Below are 23,758 nucleotides of genomic sequence, written 5' to 3'. Positions count from 1 at the left end.
AGGTCAGGTTTTGTGTTTTTAGGTGTGCAGAGATTAAGTAATGCAGATGCCGTCCCTGTTTATTCATTATTTCCCTTCTACCTGACAAATGGGAGCTGCATGCCCGCCCGATGCCTCTTCCTGTTGTCCTACTCCTCTCAAAGCTAATTGCAAAGCACATTCATGGCAGCTCCCCAGGGACTGCGAGACATTTTTATTATATAATGTGAAATCGAGCAACCCAAAGGTGTTGAAGTGCTTTACATGAGCGCAAGTTATATTAGACAAGGTCAGATTCATTTTGGGGGCATTATTATAGAGCGAGAAACTCAACTGGTGCAAAGGTATTGGAGAGCTTTAAAAAAAGCACCTGTTATGTTGAACAAGGTCGGGTAAATGTTTTTGCTTTTAGGTGTGCGGAGGTAAAGTCGTGTCGACGCCGTCCCTGCCGATTCATTATTTCCTCTCCGCCTGACAGTTGGGAGTATTTTGTTTTTGCAGTGACTAGTGCACCTATACCCACGGGTCTGGGACAGAGGGCGGGGCCGTGGGATATTGCTGGTAAACAGATGGTACTGGAGAAGGGCGCCTTGAGGTAGGAGGGATGTGACGTCTCCACCATTGGAAAGTACTTCACTGCTTTTTTCATAGGCTGTTCAATACTCTAGTGATGCAGTTGCATACAAAATGTTATATGACTTGCATCAAGGCACTTCTCTTTCTGTCCGCATTAAAAAGCCATAGAATGTGTCCATAAATGCTTCCTGAGCAAGCGTGTATTCCTGAATAAGACTGTATGACCCAGTGTGTAGTAATTGTATAGCTCTTCAATCTCTGGCTGCACTGCACCCAGGATAATAAGTTGCATGGCTAAACACCTATAAGGTTCCAAAGGTGAGACCTATTGGTTATACCAATGCCTGTTTAATTAAATTTTTGTTTTCATTTTGACAATCACGGGCGTTCACATTGGAAAGATAATCAAAATATCTGCATATTATGTAAATTAAATATAATTTATATAGCAGAGGTCTCATTTCTAATAGTTTGGGGTTTGGAACTAATTTCACTATCATGGGGGGCAGCCAGTACAGGTATCCAGGAATTCACTGAGTGGCCCCTCAATAATCCTTTGTTGTGCTAACATTTATTCATCTTTTTAGACAAGGTAAGTTTGCAGTGGGCTTCAGATGCCCACAGTGCCGACGAATTAGCACCCCTGAAAAATCACCAGTTCAAATCAGCCAGCAAAAAAGCTCCCTGGTTCAACGATGACCTTAAAAAATCCAAGAAGCTATGTCGCACCCTGGAGAAAACATGGAGAAAAAACCCAACCACCGACAACATGACCACCCTCAAAGCAGCCACCCGCAATCACCACCAACTGATTCGATCCGCCAAGAAATCAGCATTCAAGGATCGTCTCAACAACAACACTCACAACAGCAAGGAACTTTTCAACATCGTCAAAGAATTCACCAACCCCGCCGCAGCATCGAACGACATCACTCCCTCCCAAGACCTCTGCGATGCGTTATCCTCCTTCTTCTACAACAAAATTGGCGACATCCACAACAGCTTCGAGAATACTCCCAGCGATCAACCCTCCCCACCCCCCTCAGACCCTACTCCGCCAACCAACAACCTTAGCGCCTGGAACCCAATCACCACTGAAGACACCATCCGCCTAATGAACTCAATCCACTCTGGCTCGCCAACCGACCCCTGCCCCCACCACATCTTCAACAAAGCGGACTCCATCATCGCACCCCATCTCCGTGATGTCATCAACTGCTCGTTCAACTCTGCCACCTTTCCATTAAGCTGGAAACACGCCGAACTCAGCGCCCTTCTGAAGAAACCCACAGCAGACCCCTCGGAACTTAAAAACTACCGACCCATATCCCTTCTCCCATCCCCGCCAAAGTCATCGAGAAAGCCGTCAACAGCCAGCTCGCCGCCTTCCTCGAATCCAACAACTCCCTCGATCCATCTCAATCCGGGTTTCGAGCCAAATACAGCACCAAAACTGCCCTCATTGCAGCGACTGACGACATCCGAACACTACTGGACAACGGAGAAACAGTGGCCCTCATTCTACTCGACCTCTCCGCCGCTTTCGACACAGTCTGCCACAGCACCCTTATACAACGCCTCAGCAACATTAGCATACAAGGAAAAGCCTTGGACTGGATCATCTCATTCCTCACTGGGAGAACTCAGAGTCCGACTTCCCCCATTCAATTCAGAGGCCACTGAAGTCATTTGTGGCGTACCACAAGGATCTTCACTCAGTCCCACCCTCTTCAACGTTTACATGAGCCCACTAGCATCCATCGCGCGTCAACACAACCGTAACATCATCTCTTACGCCGATGACACCCAGTTAATCCTTTCTCTCACCAAAGACCCTAACACCGCCAAAACCAATCTTCACGAAGGCATGAGAGAAGTAGCCCCATGGATGAAACAGAGCCGCCTAAAACAACTCAGACAAAACGGAGGTGCTCATCCTAGGATCCTCCCCCTCTGCCTGGGACAACTCTTGGTGGCCTTCTACTCTGGTCACAGCACCCACACCCACAGACCATGCACGTAACCTTGGCTTCATCCTAGACTCCTCTCTCTCGATGTCCAAACAAGTCAACGCAGTCTCATCCTCCTGCTTCAACATACTGCGCATTCTCAAAAAGATCTTCCCCTGGATCCCCCTGGAGACAAGAAAGACTGTCACCCAAGCACTGGTCACGAGTCGACTGGATTATGAGAACACACTATACGCCGGAATCACAACAAAATTACAGAAAAAACTCCAACGCATCCAAAACGCATCAGCGAGACTCATATTAGACATCCCTCGACAAGATCACATCACCGGACACCTAAAAGACCTCCACTGGCTTCCCGTCAACAAAAGAATTACATTCCGCCTTCTCACCCACGCACACAAGGCCCTCTACAATCTAGGACCCGAATGCCTCAACACTCGACTGTCCTTCTACAATCCCACCCGCCAACTAAGATTGTCCAATCAAGCCCTCGCCGCAGTCCCGCGCATTCGAAAATCCACCATGGGTGGCAGATCCTTCTCCTTCCTTGCTGCCAAGACCTGGAACTCACTCCCCACTCACCTCCGCCTATCTCAAAACCACACCTCCTTCAGAAAACAACTTAAAACCTGGCTATTTGACAAATAAGTAACCACTTCCCCAACCCCTTGAGACCCTCTGGGTGAGCAGTGCGCTATATAAATGCCTGAACTTGAACTTGAACTAGATGTCTTTGGGTCTTGAAGACCCTAGCAGCAGGGTGCCATACTTTCAACAGTGTTCAAACAGGTAATCAGATTTCCCAGCCAAGATGTGTAGCTTTGCAGCTCTTACTTCTCCAGCATATGGCGCAACCCATATTGAGTACTATGGGAGCTAGTTTCCTATGTCATTTAGCAGTGTGTTTAACATAGCCCAGCAAGGACTTTGATAGGTTATGTTACAAGAATATAGAGATCGCACTATCACCCATGAGGGTATCCTGGTGCTTTGCAGGTGCTGAAGCCTAGCCAGCCTATTGCGGTCTGAGCCAAGTCTTCGGCCTCTTACGGAATTCAAGAAGTGAGGAGGAGGTTCTGATATAAAGAGGAAGGGCATTTCATACATTTGGGGCAAAAGTACTAGTCGGCCTGTGATATGTTTGAGTAGGAGTCAATCTGAGGTGTCTGGGCGGTTGGTAGAAGATAATGTGTTGGTACAGGTAAGCTATGCCAAAGTTGTGTAGTGCCTTGAATGTGTGTATAAGGAGTTTAAAGTGAACGTGTGTGTGTGGAGTTCCCTTAGGTGTGGTGTGAGTTCTGTGAGGAAGGTTGAGTAGCGTTCTTGCTGCTGAGTTCTGAATGGTTTGCAGCCTTCAGATTAGTTGTTTGGAGATTCTGGTGTGGAGGGTGTTTCTGTAGTGTAGTTTGCTGTTGACGAGGGCATGGTTGACAGACTTTCTGGTGTGGCCGAGGGCCACTTGAAGTTCTTACTCACATCTTCAGGGTGTGGAAGCTTGTTTTCAGTTTCAGGGTTGACTTTGGTGTTATATCCAGTTTGTTGTCTAAGAGGAACCAGGGTCCTGGCATGGGTGAGTGTGTTGGTCCCAGTTCGACCAACCACGAGTTGAATCATCAAGGTGAGGTGCTGTTGTCAAAGAGTACGACTTCTGTCTTGTCAGTGTTGAGCTTCAGACAGTTTGACTTTTGTCATGCAGGAGGTAAATTTGTTTACTGTGTTGGGGGTCCTGCCTGAGAGGGACATTCGGTTGCATATTGTCAGTGTCGGACAGGATGTTAATGGTGTGTGTAGATGGCGTTAGCCAGCGGGATCATGAATGTGTTGATTCGAGTGGGGCTAAGGGTAGAGCCTAGAGATACTCCATCGATCAGTTTGCAGGCTACTGAGAAGTACGGTGTGAGTCTGACAGCTTGTGCTCTCTCAGTTACAAAGGAACCGATATAGCGGAGAGTGGATCCTGGATTCTTGATCTCATGCAGGTGTCTCATGAATATGTGCTGATAGAACGTGTTGATAGCTTGTGAGAGGTTTCGATGGATGAGGACTGCAGATTTCCCTCTGTTTAGGATTATGTGGCTGTTGTACGTGGTGACAATGACTGTCGTTTCCTTGCTGTAGTTGGTTATTAAACTGGATTAAATTGTGTCAAGGAGCTGGTGTTTGTTGAGGTGCTCGGTTATCATCTTCTCCAATACTATGGCTAGGTATGGTGGGAGGGAGATGGGCATGTAGTTGGTGGGCGTAGCTGAGTCTGCGGATGGCTTCTTGAGCAGGTGTGTGACAATTGCGTGTTTCCAGATTTCCATGAAAGTGGCTGAGTTGAAGGAGCCGTTCACAATGTGTATTGGTGCTTCACTGATAGAAAGTAGTCCTTTGGTGAAGGCATGGTGGGAAAGGAGTCAGCGGGTTGTCCTGAGTGGATTATCTTCATGGTAGCAGTAAGTGTTCACTCCCTGCTCTCAGTGGGGAGTTGGGTGGGCACGGCTATGGGGTCTGGTTGTGGTTCGAAGTTTCTTTAGACAGTGGGTATTTTGTTGCTGAAGGATTCAGAGAAGGGATGCAGCTAGAAGCGGTTTGGTGGGGCAGTGAACTCCTTTACAATAGTGAAAATCTCCTTGCTGCTGTTCATGCAGGCGTCAATACAATTTGGGATATATGTGCATTAACCATATGGATCAGCTGGTGGTAGCGTCTTATTTGGGATATGAAGCTTTGTACGCAGTGTCTTGGTTGGATGGCGTCGTATCCTCCAGTTTCTTGCAGTGTCACTTTGCAGCCTGAGATAATCTATGTAGTTGCTGATGTTAGGTCAGTGTCTTGACATGGTACCTTTATGTTTGAGGGGGTATTATTATTATTTTATTAAAGGGGTTTGTAAAGCGCCTGGTGACGCCTCCCGGCGTGTCCCCGTGCTGTGGAGAGAGAATGTTAGGAGGAAAGAACAGGACCACTATGAAGTGAATAAATGGGTTTTCAGCATCTTTCTAAAAGAGGCCTCATTCATTTCTAGCCTAATGTTCATGGGGAGGAGATTCCAGTTCTTGGCTGCCAGTGAGCGGAAGGACTTGCCTCCCATTCTGGCTTTTTTGGGGCGCGATGTTCTGAGCAAGCCCACTCCTTTGGATCTGAGGGATCTATTTGGCTCCCTTTGTTGAAATTTTACAATGGCACTAGATAGGCTGCTGGAGTGGTCAGGCTGGGAGTTGTTGAGGGCAGTTCTCCGGTCAGTTTCTGTGACTTTCTTCAAACTCTGTCCCCCTGTTCCGATGGTGTAAGGTTTTAGATGATGTGGGATAGGAATGCTGAAGCTGTTGAGGACATGTTCTGTGCAAGTCATTGGCGCTGGCTGTTGGAACTGATGTTGCTAAGGGAGACGAAAATCTGGTCCATGAGATATACTGCAGTGTGGGTCAGTCCGGTGATGTTCTGGGTGAGCTCTAGTTTGCCTAGTTTCTTTAGGAGGGCTAAGAAGTGTTTGGTCAAAGTGGTCTTCTCGGTAAAAGTGCATCTATTCGAGGAGGATGAATGTGCTGGTGTCAATGATGAGGGGTTTGATGAAGTCTGTTATGTTGCATGTGAAGTTGACATGGGGTTTCAGAGGTGTGTAGACGTGGATTCCTCATAGGGTGAAGTTGGCTGTGGCATAGATCTTGAAAGTGAGGTGTTCCATGTAGCTGGCGGTGGAGTCCATGGTGGTGGAGTGGATGATGGTGTCTCGGAATATGATGGCGACTTTGCCTCTCCAGGCTTGTTTGACAGTCTGTCTAGCAATTTTGTAGCCGTTGGGCCTGGCTATGGCGATATTTGATGCAAGGGTGGGTTTCAGACAAATTTCAGTGAGAAAAGACTGTCCGGTTAATAGTCGTGCAGTAGGTCCCAGATCTCTGTAACTTGCTTGGTTAATAAACAAGTTTTAGGAAGAATACAAGTGAGGGTTTTGAAGGTGGATGGGTGGTTGGTGTATGCGAAGGTGCTTGGGTGTTGTAAGTGTGGTTGGTGTGGGTGTGGTGTGTGTTGGAGAGAGCATGAGAATTTCTTAGGAGGTGCAGGTGAATGTATCTTCTGTGGTGTGAGGTGTGGTGCAGCAGCCGTGCAGTGAGTGTTGGCCAGGGTTGAGGGCGCTGAGTAGTGCACCATGCGCCCCTCCTCAAAATAACTAGGAAGTGTGTTATAGTTTTGCTTGTAACTTTGATGCCATTTGGCAAATCTTCATGACACTTTCAATGCAAACAGATTCATCCTCCTCTTATCCTTACTGGAAAGTTTCGGAGTGATCTGTGAAGCCGAAGCTGAGAGAAAGGGAAGGTCTCGGGCCTACGTCACACTGCGTAGCAGTGTAGGCGGAGCCCAAGAGTCCTTGTGTGAGGGTCTCCGAAAAGCTACCTAACAAATTCCTGGCTGCTCGTGATTTTTCGTCCTTTTTTTTTTTGCCAGCTGCATGGCATTTGGCTTCGCATGCGTGTGTTTTTACAAGAGAGCACGCAATAGGCCACAGGCGTTAGAGTTGCTCCGCCTAGTGCATATTCCGTGCGGACACGTGCAGCAGAAGGGCATATTTCTTCAATTACCAGCTGTCCCTGCCCGCAGTAATTGAAAACAGATGCTGGGCACGCATGCACCATTCTTTGCTGTCTGCTCTACGAAGCTTCTGAACTCTATTTTGGCTTTCTGGAGCGTGTGCATTTGGTGTCTGGACTGGATGTTGCTGGGCGCTCATGCACCATTCTTTGCTGTCTGCTCTACGAAGCTTACCTTCTGCCCCCGATTGCACTCGATAATAAGAAGCGCCCCCGCCCGCATTCTTCTCTCAGGAGCCCCGATACGCAGTGTGTCCGGCGCACTCCCTGTGCAATGCTTTGCCTGCTTTGTGCCCCATCGCTGCCTGCCTGTGCGCTGCCTCGTGGCCGTGCCTCCAGTGCCCTCTCAGCGCCCTGAGGCTGCAGGCACAACTGGCCGGGGTTCTAAGTGGCACAGACAAAGGTGAATGGTGGTTACTGGGGCGCGGGGGGTCACCATGTCATGCAGATGTGTCTGCTCAACACTTCTTACACAGATGTAGGGGGTCGTGAGCTCAGCGCTATACAGGCGCTTAAAGGGGGCGTGCATGTGTTGCATGAGTGTGCAGGAACCGAAGTTCGTGAACTGCTTGCAGTTGCACTAGTGCCGGTGCATAATGTGGTCCTTTAGGCGCTGAGTGTCCTCCACCTGTACGACTTCAAATTACGTATCTGCTTGCAAGAGAGATGTGCTTTACACAACGTCCTTATCTGCAATTTTACTCCCTCCCCATAGCGGGCTTTATGTGACTCTTGTTCTGTATCAGCTATCCAGGCGTACGCTGAAATACATCTATTGGGGGGGTTATTTCTATAGCGCCTGAGCGTCCATGGCCACTTCAAGGCGCTGAAATGGAAGACGCCTTGCAGAAGAGGTGATTGTAGGCGCTTGCCCCAGGTGTGTGTTTACCGACGAGAACGCTGTTCATTGGTAATCTGAGTGGGTGTTTGTGGCCTGCGTGATGTGTACAGAGGACACGCGTGCTTTTGAAAGTAGAAGTGATTATCGCTGGCCGGTGACACACAACCTGCACGCGGTGTATTTACAATTACAGTGCATCGCCTAACCCGTGTTTACAGGCGCTATGGCCGTTTAATTGTGGCCCGTAGGTATGGAAACTGATTAAGGGTGAGATTACCTCTAGGCGTGTTTGCGGGCCATGCAAAGTACACTGGTGGCATGTTCGAGTGTAAACAGTATGAATCTGTAGGGATGACCTGTAATTGTGGATAGATAATCAGCAGATGTGTATGGATGGATAATAGAAATATTGATCCTGTAACGATATGCCGATGACCCATACCTGCCTATATGGATGGTGTGAGAACTTTTGACGACCCAGAGGCGTGTGCGCAGAGAATACATGGTTTCACACCAAACACATGCACCAAACACACGCACGAATACACATCACGAAGTTTGTGAGTGCAGAGTGCAGAGCGTAGAGTGTGAGTGCAGAGCGTAGAGTGTGAGTGCAGAGCGTAGAGTGTGAGTGCAGAGCGTAGAGTGTGAGTGCAGAGCGTAGAGTGTGAGTGCAGAGCGTAGAGTGTGAGTGCAGAGCGTAGAGTGTGAGTGCAGAGCGTAGAGTGTGAGTGCAGAGCGTAGAGTGTGAGTGCAGAGCGTGAGCGCGCAGAGTGTGAGCGCGCAAGTGCAGAACTCTACCCTCAAACTCCAAGTCTACCCTCCAACTACACCCTCCAACAATAGGAACAGTAATGATACGTGAGGAGAAAATTACAAGTGAAGAAAGTAGAACAGCAAACGTTAGGTTACAAGGCGCAAAAGTGACAATTGTGAGCAAACAAAAATACAAGAGGTAGCAAACTGTGCAATACAGGAGGAAAAATTGGCTTGTGTGCAGGTTACAACAGCGAACAAAGTACAAGTAGAGGTATATTACTGTCCACCCTCCAACTTGCAAATTTTCACCACGCTCACACACACACCACCAGCCGTCACTGCACGCTTTCAGCAGGCATACACACACCACCACCCGTCAGTGCACGCTTTCACTAGGCACACACCACCACCCGTCAGGGCACACCTACAGCCATCACTACACACATCAATTGTTAACGAATCCGCAATTAACTATTATACCAATAGCAATATTGCAAACTTTACTTTTAAACATAAACATCTAAAGCTCAGCATACTACCATTGCTACAATTCCAATCCAAGCCACATAATTCCATTACACACTACATACATATGCTCCATAACACTTTGAGAAAAGACATTGCCATTTACAATGCCATTTCCTCTAACTCAAATAAATCCGAGACCTATTGCATTTCTAATGCTTGTTCTCCAATGCAATATCCATAGGGAATTTTAGACAATGATACAGAAAAAACAGCTGAACAGAATTACACCATATTTTGCAAAATCTAGACCTATAGCCATAAAGCATGATTTGGTTCAAATCTGTTCAGTGGTATAGTATATAAATGCGCTTCTCTGTTATGGGTATCCTTAATTTATTCATATTCAACCTGCTAACTGCCCTATGTTGTAAAATAGCTGGTACCCTTTGTGGAATTCTAGGTGTACAATCCGTTGTATGCTGGGGGACTGGTAGTCTTAATGGACCAATGCCACAACTTTAATGGTAGCCTCAAATGTGTAATTCTTTTAATGAAAAAAGAAATGTTATTATAATTTTAAAAAGTCTTCTGGGCCACCAAAAATACCCTCATTGTTATGAATATGTTGAAGTGATGGAGCTCTACCATTGAAGCACAGTGACTTTACATATTGAAGATAAAACTGGTAACACAGGTGCAGCCTATGAATGATATAAGTAGTACAAGACACAATCCGTGATATATTCAATATCTGATCGCTGAAACAAGTTTTATGTCATATGTTGAGGTAAGATTAATATTGTGTCCTTAATGAGATTAACATCACATGCTTTCAATAATGCCACGTCCGGAGGATAATGTATATCACTTGAGTGGAATAGGTTATCTATCATTTATAAAATAATGATCTGTGTGAATGAATGGAACACGGAAACTGAGAAACCACATTGGAGGAAACTAAAACATAGAAAATCAGTTTTAAGGAAAGGCAATTTTAAGGAAATACAAAAAAAACGAAAATTACATGAAACATTTAAAGAAAAGATAATTGTAAGGGAAAATCACAAATTACATTAAACTTGGGTGAAGTTTAGGACTACTGTGGGATTTTGGGTTCAAGGGCTGGTAATTTTGGGATGATGAGGCATTTTTTGTGTCAGGAATAATTCATGTACAGGGCTAGAAAGGGGTTTTTATGGCTCAGAGATAAATGGAGTGTATCGGTTTTTGAGGGGGTTTCAGGGTTCACAGTTGAGTGGTATTTAGGTGTGGGAGGTGTTTTTAGGTTTTAGGGATGGATGGAATGTAAGGGATTTGAGGGGTTTTAGGGTTCATGGATGGGCAGACTTTAGGGCTGGTGAGGGCTTTTAAGATTCAATTATGGGTAGCAGCTGAGGTGGATGGAGTGGAGTTTAGGGTGATGAGGGGTCTCAAAGATTCAGGGATGGGGCGAGTTTAGATCTAGAAAGGGGTTTTTAGAGTTCAGGGATGAGTAGTTTAGGGTCATGAGGAGTTCTTAAAGGTCATGAATGACGGATGTTTAAGGATGGTGAGGGATTTTAAGCGTTCAAGGATGGGTGGAGTTTGGTTTGTTGAGGTGTTTTAAAAGGTATGACATAGGTGGGGTTTAGGTGTAGAAAAGGGGTATATAGGGTTCAGAAGTTGGTGGAGGTAGGTCTAGTGAGTGATTTTATGATTCAAGGATGGTGGCATTTCTGGGGTAAAAAGGTATTTTAGACTTCAAGGACAATTGTAGTAAGAGATTTTAGGGGGCGGCGATTGATGGCATTAAGTAGTTGTGAGTGATCAGTGATGGATGCTGTTTACTGTTAGTAATGGGTCAGCAAATTAAAAGCATCCGAAGTAATACTTTGGCAATGTAAAAGATATAAATATGAAATAATTTCCCCTGAAATAAAGCACTGAAATAAATATCGCCGAAAAAACTGTTTTCAAAAGGAAGACCTGCAACAAGTGCATTTGCGCTTTAAAATAAAAAGCATTCAAAAGTCAATTTCGACCCAATAGACATTCTGTGAATTGGTTTCTACGAAAAGATAAACGCCATTCATTCTGAAAATTTCCAGTAAACAATTTAGGTGAAATGGTTTCTCAGTAATGGAATTCCATAAAATCGTTTTTCTATGAAATCACATACAACCATAAAATAAGCATATTATCTCTGAGATGGGTTTGTTCTTGCATTTCTGGGGTAGGACTGATGTAACAAGTATGACCTACATAACCCAAACATATAAAATATATTCCTTATGAGCTCCAACATGATAGCATTTTCTAACCATTGATTATCCACCAGGTTCAGGGCTTGTATATTGGCTGCTGGAGAGGTAAGCGGAGTGTGATATCACATTACTTTATTCCACCCAATCTCCCAATAAAGGTGATTCGGTCAGTATACTGAATCCAAAGTGAGAAAGAGATGGGAGCAAGTGGGAAATTAGGTAATGAAAAGTTAATTACTTGGGAGGTACACTCTGTCATATGTCTAGGGTAGCTGTAATACGCAGCAACAATTATCCAAAGCCCATAATGGAAGGGATATTTACTTTACGTGCAACTGCATTAGGAGAAAGAAGCAAGGAAGAGAATGCTCTTGGGCTCCATTTCCGGTCCTTTGTGTGTTTCTTAATCCACTAGTTGTGCATGAGAAGCAGGCTCTTCTGTCTGCTATACTAATTCCCGTGGCTAGGCGCCAACAGCATGGTCCATAACATCATCTAGCACTGCCGTCATGTGCATGGAGACACTATAATCACAATAACCAGGTCCTACCAACAGTGCTCATGCATCATCATTAATCATCGGCAATACAACCTGTCATTGAGTGCAGCTTGGTAGCCTTTGTCATATAAATAAGATGTTTTTCCTTTTCATCATAACTCTGCATACTGAAATTGGGTATTAAGCATTTTAAGGTAGGGATTCTTTTTGCAGTTTACAAAACCAAATTGTGAATTGAATTGTTAAACATTGCACTGCACAATTCAAATACGCCAAAGGTTAACTGTCTTCCAATACACATACCTGTCTCTTTTTTATTTTCAGGTGTGTCCCTGGTTTGCTTGGGGGGCAGAAGAAAGTAAAATATAGTCTCTTCTGATGCCCTTATACCTCCTAAAAGGAAGATAGGATATCAAGCATATGTATTCTGCTGTTAAATTGTAACGTATACCAGAGTAGCCTTTTGCTGCCATTTAGTCTCACTGTGTTTGCCTTGTGTGGAGTATATCAGTGAAGACAGTGAGCCACGGAGTAAAACAGTAAATCCTCTATAGTATATACCTTTCAAGATGCATATAAGTAGAGGCAGTTATTAAAATATCACTCGGTTATAGCTATTTTTGTACTTTGCGTTGTTTTTGTGGAATAGTGCCTCAGCCTTGGAGGTCACAGTTTGTATCTTGACCTGTACAAAACGCCCTCCTCTATGTTCATTTTGCATTTGTGCCTTCCATAAAGGTTATGATAGTGGTAGGAGAAGGCTGATTTTCACTTTGATATAAGTGGTTTCTAAATCGGTTTCTTGCATAGCGAGAGATTCATTGTAAGAGAAAAATTTTGTTCCAGCAGTGGCTAGAATGCTGAGTTTGTGCTGCCTGAGCGGATGAGATGTAATTTGCATCACTTTAATAGGTAACCTGCATCACTTCAATAGGTTAGGTTCGTGATTTCGCAAAAAACGTCAATAACATGGTGAAAGCAAGAAGGGGAGATGTGGGCAATGGATAGTTGCACGATGGATTACCAATACTTTTGGATGGTAATGCATTTGGTGTATCAGAAAGGAGAACATCCAGTGTGTGTACGTCATAAGTTCAGTGTGGCTTATGTAAGAGTTGATCTGGTTCCCATGAAAGTGTGGTATTTCTATTTTGCCTCAAAAAGAACAGGTATTTGCTGGTTCATGTTTTATGGTTTGTTGTGTCCTCCTTGGACATTTGATCTGTCAAGAGAGTGATTTGAGAGGGGAAGGTTTGTTGATTTCATTGCACAGTCAATTGTTTGATGTGTTCTGTCAATTAATGATGAATTGGATGTATGTCCCAGGGAGATATTTTTTTTAATGGGTGTGTTTTGGATATGTCCATTGAAAGTATGTATTTTTTGGGAAGAGGATTTATTTGGTAATCCCTAAAGTAGATGGTCAGTAGATATTTGACAAGGATATGGTTTAGGCTTTGCCTTATTGATTTAAGATGTGTTTACTACGGTCTGTGGATATATAGCATGTGCAGGCCTCAAATGGATGTTTGATACGTTGGATATGCTCAAAGACCTTTAATGTGTTTGAGGGAAACCAAAGAAATAATTTGTCATTCGAAATTATTTTATGCTTGCTTCCTTATTTCTGACTTCTTTGTTGTGTTTAGTTGCCATTTTGTGTTGTGTATGGGCATAAACACTTAATTTGATGATATTCTTAGCCGATTTGTGTGCATTACTAAATTTGATCTACTTGTTTCGGAAAATCTGTGTTAGATGAAACATGCCAAATATTAATTTGTTGAAGGTATACCCTAGTAAGCAACAATATGTACATGCATTGAGTGTACACTGGGGAGATAAAATTGCCATGAATGGGTAATTTGCTTGGTATTTCTTTGTGAGTATTTTGATTTAATAAGCAATGAAGACTTATCTCACAATTGACTTACGTTTTGATCTATCTCAGTGGATTAATGTTGGTTAGGTTTTGTGCATTTCATATGGAAAATAGGTTTCACTTGTGTCTTATAAAGCATGCCACTCATTTGTGGTTTTGACAGAAGATTTGTTGAAACTGATGTAAGGAGGCATGCAGTATGTTTGGGTGAGAGTCTATTACTCAGGTGTCTCCCTTTGAATGGTTCTGTTCAATGTGATCCAAGAGGGAATGATATTTATGGACCTTGCTGTGTAGAGATATTCTCATCGACAGATATGAGGAGATGGGTTTGTCCGATGGAGGTATGATAAAAGATAAAAGAGGTATGATCACTCTTTTGTTGTGATTCAGTGAAGGATGATGTACTATTATTTGTGTCTAATGGAAGTGTAGTCTAATCAGGAGCAAAATTGATTGTCTCATGAAAAGATGGTTTAAGTGTTGACGATCATGTGATAAGGATTCCGTGGAGATATGTGATGGGCCCCACATGTTGTAGCATATGGCGAAATTGTTTTTCGCAGATGAACGTTAAGTATCCAGAAAAAATTCAAGCCTCTTTTTAGTCGTCCAGTTACTTTTAAACGAAGAGTTTTATTATCGCAAATGACACAAGCGCTTTCAGGTCAGAGCTCTTCACCTTATGCAGGAAGAGAAATTCAAATTGTTTTTTTTTTTAAACATAAGAATACGATACATGCAATCCAAAGCAGCTAGTGTCCTTTTTAGTCAGACAGTTTAGTGCCTGAGTACATCATGAACTCCCTGAAAGAGTACTGTGTCATTATTTGGAACTGTGGTTTGATGTCTGTTTCAGTCTTATGCCTGTCTCCACTCATATGTTCATCTCCCTGCTAAAGGGCTGGATGCACATGTCCTGCTGTATCTCAACCAAGTATTTCCCACATTTCAGCCATGGCTCTTTCATGTTTTATATTCTGAGCATGCACTGTCACATCATGTTCTGTTCACCGTTAGTATCTGTTGCGTCTTCACTGTTCATGTTCTGTAACCTGCATTTATTTGCTCCTATGATTTATTAGGTATCCCCAGAAAAAATCCAAGAACCCCTCTGTCCAGCCTGCAGGGAGTGAACACCCTCAATGAGAAGGCTCAATGGTATGTGGAATGAATTCTCAGAATTCTGGCTGCCAGTCAGTACCTACAGTCTGTTATAATTCTTCCGTTGTGTTTGTAGTGCATGTTTCTTTGTGATAGTGCGACCATGGGCAGTCTGCATTCCCTTATGTGAGTACATGGTGTAAAGTGTGTAGTACTGTGACTGACCCATTAAAGATAATGGGGTAACCATGTGCCCCTCAGAACCTGGGTATTGGTAATAGTCTACAATAGGTCCTGTAGGTTAAGTCAATTGTTTAGTATTCAATAAATGATACAACCTAAAAGAAGTTAATTCTGGAAACGGAGTCTGAGCATTTTTTAGACCCCAAACAAAACACACCGGAGATACGTATTAATTTCTTCAAATGTAATACTTACTCCTTTAGTATATCGCTGTCACACATACAGATTCAACAACATATAACATAAAAAATGGGACTTTCGTGAGTCAAGTGACATGAAGTGAAAAGGTGGTGTTGTGAGTGAAATATATAAGACATACGGACTACAAGCATATGTACATCATATGAATTACTGCGGGCCTGTCCCTTTACAGTTAATCTCACATGTTCTGACGACACCCTTAAATTCCTTTTTCTGATATTGGTGTGATGAGACTAATGGACATGAGCTAAAGCCTTCTAAACCTGGCTACCTGGTGCTTGTCGAATATAAAGTAGTGCCTTTAAATGTGTGGTACAGTTGTTTGAGGCTCATAACTGTAGCTTGTTATTAGAGGCTAATTCCAAATTACCATACTTTCCTTATCCTGGACTACTTCATAAAACATACTCTGCAGCGTGGTATGTGACCAAACACTGAATTAATGAGAACCATCTGGAAGTATCAGTGAATACACGTAGGCTTGTATATGCAGAGAGCGACAGTATATCTGCTCTACTCAATCTGTTTTATTCACAGAGGTAGAAAGGACAGTGTAATGGCCTTCCTGTGCTTTCATGCATGACAAAATTGTTAATAGTTGGTAAATATTTTGAATACCTTCCTATGAATGTGTATAAATGTGTTTTCGTAGAAAACCTTTAAAAAAATGGTTAATATAAAATAAACATTGGCATTTCTTTTGTGTCAAGCTGTTAAATTGTCGAACTAGTCAGTTAAAGCCCTGCTGACTGTGCAACAAAACTTGCCTATGATTGCATAATTTTCACTATAACTTTCTTTCAGTAAAACTTTTTTCAGTATAATATTCTTATCCGTTAATCTTGTCGGTTGTATTTTTTTTTTTAGCTGAAAGTGGCAGCATTTACATTTGTCCACTAAAGGATAGTTAACTGATGTAAATGTATGTTTGAGGCATATGAGCTGCAGATTACACACTGTGCATAGATGGCCACCTAGTGTTGGGCCCGGATGTTTGCAGTTTGTTTTGTTGTAGAAAAGTCTTTTGAAGTCACGGGATAGGTGACTCCTCCTTTGGATGATACTGCGCATGGGCATCGGCTCCATCCCCAGATTGTTTTTTTCCGCCACCGGGCTCGGAGGTGTTTCCAGCGCTCCGTGTTGGAACCAATTTCCTTCGGCGCGCAATCCTCACCAACTTACAAAAAATCAGTTTTGAACGCTTTCCCAGTCGACACTCTTCAACACGAAAGATTTCGATTCCGGTCATAGTCGACGGCCTTCGGGCCTAACTAGGCCTCGACTCCAGCTCATGGAAAAGACGCCATTTAAAAAAAGTCCTCAATGTGGGTCGAAGTTTCCCCACACCAACCTTCATGAAGTGTGTAACCTTCGCCTCTCCCCGGAGCATGAGGCCAGAGACTGTTCTGCTTGTGCCTCTTTCCGCTCCAAAAAGACTATCTGGGACCGAAGAGCTAGGAGAACAATGGCTCGATCTTCAGCTCCAATTCCGGAGGACATCTTTGAAGAATGCGTCGACGTCCCAGAACAACACGACGTCGACAGCAACTCCAAGGCAATAGATTCATACGTCGAGGATATCACTCCAGCACAGCGGGTCGTAAGTAAGACCGTCAACCCCGATCCCTCCTCGACACATCCAAAGAAAGCCCCGGTTACACCCTCGCCCTCGGGTGCACACTGACACACTGCTTCTACTGCCCATCTTCGGGCCCGGCTAAGAAGCTACTAAGTCTTCAGGCGACTCGGGCTCGAGTCAGCCTTCCCACGGTGCTGGCACACACCTACCGGCACCGAAAAAGACAACCTCACCGGCCCCGTCGACATCCAAACCACCGGTGCCGAAGCCTACCGCTACTCTTCAGCACCGAAACCCTGGTCGGAACAAGCAAACCCTCTTCAGATTCAAAAAGACCACCGGAACTAAAGAAAAAACCATTGGATCCAAAAAATATACCGAAGCCGAAAAAATCATCGGAGCCGAAAAAATCTTCGGAGCCGAAAAAGACTCCTGCTTCTCCGGTTAAAGACATTGCCAAAAAACCAAAAGAGACCACTTCGGTGCCGAAGCCTCCCTCCGCACCAAAAGATCGCCCTCCTGCAGAGGACTTATTTCATCCAGACCCTGCACAAAAGACTCTAGCTAAAGACCCACTGGATACACCAGCACCAGCTCCTCATTCAAAGAAAAAGGACATGGCTACCTCGCCTTTAAGACTTCCTTCCCCTCCTCCTTCACATATACCATCACCACCTGCTCCCCTACCACAACATTCCCCTGCATCCTCTATCATACCAGACAATGACATTAGGGATGATAGCTCTGATGATTTATAGGGGCTAACATAGAAGATTGTATTGTATTGTATTGTGGCATACTTGTATAGCGCAACCTGTCACCACAAAGGGCATCCTGGCGCTTTGACCCGTACTCAGTGAGAAAGCAATAGCTCAGCCTATCCTGGGAAAAAGATAAGTTTTTAGAGCCTTTCTGAAAGGTAAGAAATCTCCAAGGCTTCTCAAAGATATAGGCAGAGAGTTCCAGAGTTTGGATGCCGCTACTCTAAAGGAGCGGCCCCCCATCCTCACTCTCTGGAATCGCGGGACTACTAGTAGCCTGGATGACGAGGAGCGTAAAGCTCTAGCTGGACAATACCAGGCAAACATTCGCCGCAAAGGAATGGGGCCCAGATCATGAACAGCCCTAAACACAATACACGCTGCTTTGTAGCGCACTCGTAGATGAACTGGCAGCCAATGGAGTTCTTGCAGTGCTGCCGTGGAAGAGCTGTGGTAGGGGCGAGAAAGGGCGAAGATCCATCTATTCCTCCAGGCTCACCTGACCCGTGGAATGATTATAACACCCCAGACGTCCCAAATGTCCCTCAAGATGACATATACCCCTCAAGGCCTTCCCCACCAGAAGACACTATGGGTTGTAATCCGTTGATATACAGAGCGGCGCAATATCATGGAGTAGATATGCATACAGACCCTGTAGATGAAGACTTTCTAATGGATACCTTTGATAATGCACAAAGGTCCTCATCCATTTTGCCAATGCTTAAAGGAGTGATTAAGCATGCTCCTGAAGTCTTCAAGGACCCAGTCAGAACTCTGGTCATTAACCCTCGAATAGAGAAAAAGTATAAAGCTGCCCCTTCAGACCCAGCATATATTAAAGGTCCAGTACCACTAGACTCACTTGTAGTTTCCAACGCACGCAAAAGAGCAAACTCACAAACATCAGGTGAAGCTGCCCCACCAGATAAAGAGTCTAAGCTACTTGACGCATCAGGGAAAAGAACTGCGTCTCAAGCAGCAAGCATGTGGCGTATTGCCAATACACAAGCATTATTGGCCAGATATTACAGGGCACATTATGACGAATTAGAATCATTAATGCGACACCTCCCTGATAAATACAAAGATAGAGCAAATGAACTTATTCAAGAAGGGAAAAATATTACAAACACCTCTATTCGGTGTGCACTTGATACAGCGGACACCGGCTCCAGGGCAGTTAACACCAGTGTTTTATTACGTAGACATGCCTGGCTACGCATATCAGGGTTCAAACCTGAAGTCCAAAGTGCTATGCTTAATCAACCCTTTGATGAGCAACACTTATTAGGACCCAATGTAGATCTACCACTTGAAAAAATGAACAAGCATTTGCAATGCAATAGGTCTTGCATTAGGAAAGTTTGAGCTATTGGTATTGTAAATGACAAGTATTTTATTTATGAGTGGTTTAGAAAATATCGAAATTAATAACTTGGTCATTTACAATGCCAATAGTTTTAACTTTCGCAAACGTAACACCTATATCATTTGTAATGCAATATGGGTTGTATTTACATGACTTAGATGTATTAATATTACAAATAACACTGGCTTTTATTTTGTTTAGTAATTAATACTTAAATAACAGTTATTGTAATTTATAATGGCAATAGCTTAAACTTTTGTAAATAACTTTTGCGAAGATTATGTTCATTGTATTTTATTGTGATGAAAATCTAAGAACAGCAGTGAAATATTAACATCTTTTTGTGACATTTGTAATAAAGCTTGAAACATTGAGAGAACATATTAGAACCAGTTGTTGTTGAATGGTTGCACAGAGGGATGCTGTGGCGTTCAGTGGTGCTGAGTGATGCTGTGGCCTTCAGTGGTACTGAGTGATGCTGTGGCCTTCAGTGGTGCTGAGTGATGCTGTGGCCTTCAGTGGTGCTGAGTGATGCTGTGGCATTCAGTGGTGCTGAGTGATGCTGTGGCATTCAGTGGTGCTGAGTGATGCTGTGGCATTCAGTGGTGCTGAGTGATGCTGTGGCATTCAGTGGTGCTGAGTGATGCTGTGGCATTCAGTGGTGCTGAGTGATGCTGTGGCATTCAGTGGCGCTGTGTGATGCTGTGGCATTCAGTGGTGCTGAGTGATGCTGTGGCATTCAGTGGTGCTGAGTGATGCTGTGGCATTCAGTGGTGCTGAGTGATGCTGTGGTGCTGAGTGGTGCTGTGGTGCTGAGTGGTGCTTTGGTGTTGAGTGGTGCTTTGGTGTTGAGTGGTGCTTTGGTGTTGAGTGGTGCTGTGGTTTTGAGTGGTTCTGTGGTATTGAGTGGTTCTGTGGTATTGAGTGGTTCTGTGGTATTGAGTGGTTCTGTGGTATTGAGTGGTGCTGTGGTGTTGAGTGGTGCTGTGGTGTTGAGTGGTGCTGTGGTGTTGAGTGGTGCTGTGGTGTTGAGTGGTGCTGTGGTGTTGAGTGGTGTGATGCTGTGGTGTTGAGTGGTGTGATGCTGTGGTGTTGAGTGGTGTGATGCTGTGGTGTGGTGTGATGCTGTGGTGTGGTGTGATGCTGTGGTGTGGAGTGGTGCTGTGGTGTGGAGTGGTGCTGTGGTGTGGAGTGGTGCTGTGGTGTGGAGTGGTGCTGTGGTGTGGAGTGGTGCTGTGGTGTGGAGTGGTGCTGTGGTGTGGAGTGGTGCTGTGGTGTGGAGTGGTGCTGTGGAGTGGTGCTGTGCTGTGGAGTGGTGCTGTGCTGTGGAGTGGTGCTGTGGTGTGGTGCTGTGGTGTGGAGTGGTGCTGTGGTGTGGAGTGGTGCTGTGGTGTGGAGTGGTGCTGTGGTGTGGAGTGGTGCTGTGGTGTGGAGTGGTGCTGTGGTGTGGAGTGGTGCTGTGGTGTGGAGTGGTGCTGTGGTGTGGAGTGGTGCTGTGGTGTGGAGTGGTGCTGTGGTGTGGAGTGGTGCTGTGGTGTGGAGTGGTGCTGTGGTGTGGAGTGGTGCTGTGGTGTGGAGTGGTGCTGTGGTGTGGAGTGGTGCTGTGGTGTGGAGTGGTGCTGTGGTGTGGAGTGGTGCTGTGGTGTGGAGTGGTGCTGTGGTGTGGAGTGGTGCTGTGGTGTGGAGTGGTTCTGTGGTGTGGAGTGGTGGTGTGGAGTGGTGCTGTGGTGTGGAGTGGTGCTGTGGTGTGGAGTGGTGCTGCTGTGGTGTGGAGTGGTGGTGCTGTGGTGTTGAGTGGTGGTGCTGTGGTGTTGAGTGGTGGTGCTGTGGTGTTGAGTGGTGGTGCTGTGGTGTTGAGTGGTGGTGCTGTGGTGTTGAGTGGTGGTGTGGTGTTGAGTGGTGCTGTGGTGTTGAGTGGTGCTGTGGTGTTGAGTGGTGCTGTGGTGTTGAGTGGTGCTGTGGCGTTGAGTGGTGCTGTGGCGTTGAGTGGTGCTGTGGCGTTGAGTGGTGCTGTGGCGTTGAGTGGTGCTGTGGCGTTGAGTGGTGCTGTGGCGTTCAATGGTGCTGTGGTAGCGCATAGTGATGTTGTGGTGCCGAGTGATGCTGTGGTGATGCGATAGATAGTGAGGGCAAAAGATAGATAGAGGGAGGGCGAAAGATAGATAGAGGTAGGGCGAGAGATAGAGGGAGGGTGAGAGATAGAGGGAGGGCGAGGGATAGAGTGTGGGCGAGGGATGGAGTGTGGGCGAGGGATGGAGTGTGGGTTGGGCGAGGGATGGAGTGTGGGTTGGGCGAGGGATGGAGTGTGGGTTGGGGGAGGGATGGAGTGTGGGTTGGGGGAGGGATGGAGTGTGGGTTGGGGGAGGGATGGAGTGTGGGTTGGGGGAGGGATGGAGTGTGGGTTGGGGGAGGGATGGAGTGTGGGTCGGGGGAGGGATGGAGTGTGGGTCGGGGGAGGGATGGAGTGTGGGTCGGGGGAGGGATGGAGTGTGGGTCGGGGGGAGGGATGGAGTGGGGGAATGGATGGATGGATGGAGTGAGGGGGGAATGGATGGATGGATGGAGTGGGGGGGAATGGATGGATGGATGGATGGATGGAGTGGGGGGGAATGGATGGATGGATGGAGTGGGGGGGAATGGATGGATGGAGTGGGGGGGAATGGATGGATGGAGTGGAATGGATGGATGGAGTGGGGGGGAATGGATGGATGGATGGATGGATGGATGGAGTGGGGGGGAATGGATGGATGGATGGAGTGGGGGGGAATGAATGGATGGATGGAGTGGGGGGGGGGTGGATGGATGGATGGATGGATGGATGGAGTGGGGGGGAATGGATGGATGGATGGATGGAGTGGGGGGGGAATGGATGGATGGATGGATGGAGTGGGGGGGGTGGATGGATGGATGGATGGATGGATGGAGTGGGGGGGAATGGATGGATGGATGGATGGATGGAGTGGGGGGAATGGATGGATGGATGGATGGAGTGGGGGGAATGGATGGATGGATGGATGGAGTGGGGGGGATGGATGGATGGATGGATGGATGGAGTGGGGGGAATGGATGGAGGATAGATGGAGTGGGATGGATGAATGGAGTGGGATGGATGGATGGATGGAGTGGGGGGGAATGGATGGAGGATAGATGGAGTGGGATGGATGAATGGAGTGGGATGGATGGATGGATGGATAGATGGAGTGGGATGGATGGATGGATGGAGTGGGGCGATGGATGGATGGAGTGGGGGGATGGATGGATGAATGGAATGGAATGGAGTTGGATGGATGGATGGAGTGGGGAGGAATGGATGGATGGATGGAGTGGGGGGGAATGGATGGATGGATGGATGGATGGAGTGGGGGGGAATGGATGGATGGATGGAGTGGGGGGGAATGGATGGAGTGGGGGGGGATGGATGGATGGATGGAGTGGGGGGTGGAGTGGGGGGTGGAGTGGGGGGTGGAGTGGGGGGATGGATTGGGGGGGATGGAGTGGGGAGGATGGATGGATGGGGGATGGATGGATGGATGGGGGGATGGATGGATGGGGGGATGGATGGATGGGGGGATGGATGGATGGGGGATGGATGGATGGGGGATGGATGGATGGATGGGGGGTGGATGGATGGGGGGGATGTATGGATGGGGGGGATGGATGGATGGGGGGGATGGATGGATGGGGGGGATGGATGGATGGGGGGAGGGGGGATGGATGGATGGGATGGATGGATGGATGGATGGATGGAGTGGGGGGATGGATGGAGTGGGGGATGGATGGAGTGGGGGATGGATGGATGGATGGAGTGGGGGATGGATGGAGTGGGGGATGGGGGAATGGATGGAGTGGGGGGGATGGGGGATGGATGGATGGGGGGGTGGATGGATGGGGGGGTGGATGGATGGGGGGGTGGATGGATGGGGGGGTGGATGGATGGGGGGTGGATGGATGGGTTGGATGGATGAGGGGGGTGGATGGATGAGGGGGGGTGGATGGGGGGATGGATGGATGGGGGGATGGATGGGGGGATGGATGGATGGGGGGGATGGATGGATGGATGGATGGATGGGGGATGGATGGATGGAGTGGGGGATGGATGGAGTGGGGGATGGATGGAGTGGGGGATGGATGGAGTGGGGGATGGATGGAGTGGGGGATGGATGGATGGAGTGGGGGATGGATGGATGGATGGAGTGGGGGATGGATGGATGGATGGAGTGGGGGATGGATGGATGGATGGAGTGGGGGATGGATGGATGGATGGAGTGGGGGATGGATGGATGGATGGAGTGGGGGATGGATGGATGGATGGAGTGGGGGATGGATGGATGGATGGAGTGGGGGATGGATGGATGGAGTGGGGGATGGATGGATGGATGGATGGAGTGGGGGATGGATGGATGGATGGAGTGGGGGATGGATGGATGGATGGAGTGGGGGGATGGATGGATGGGGGATGGATGGAGTGGGGGTATGGGGGGATGGATGGAGGATGGATGGAGTGGGGGGATGGGGGATGGATGGAGGATGGATGGAGTGGGGGGATGGGGGATGGATGGAGTTGGGGGATGGGGGATGGATGGAGTTGGGGGATGGGGGATGGATGGAGTGGGGGGATGGGGGATGGATGGAGTGGGGGGATGGGGGATGGATGGAGTGGGGGGATGGGGGATGGATGGATGGATGAATGGAGTGGGATGG

The 23,758-nt window shown here is 46.6% G+C and overlaps 1 protein-coding gene across 5 annotated transcripts in view; it reads left to right on the top strand.

The window, feature by feature from the left end:
• The window catches only part of MYO9A (myosin IXA), a 1,208,318-nt gene that overhangs the window by 689,346 nt on the left and 495,214 nt on the right, over positions 1–23,758 (top strand). For all 5 annotated transcript variants that reach the window (XM_086959231.1, XM_086959230.1, XM_086959229.1 and 2 more), the window contains one exon: positions 14,883–14,958. In XM_086959231.1, coding sequence (XP_086815357.1) covers positions 14,883–14,958 — 76 coding nt within the window. The remainder of the gene's footprint in view (positions 1–14,882; positions 14,959–23,758) is intronic.

Source organism: Lissotriton vulgaris, chromosome 2_2, assembly GCF_964263255.1.
Source record: "Lissotriton vulgaris chromosome 2_2, aLisVul1.2, whole genome shotgun sequence".
In the NCBI taxonomy this organism is placed as follows: Eukaryota; Metazoa; Chordata; class Amphibia; order Caudata; family Salamandridae; genus Lissotriton; species Lissotriton vulgaris.
The sequence above is the reverse complement of the archived record's forward strand: the minus strand, read 5'-3'. Positions and strand labels throughout refer to the sequence as shown.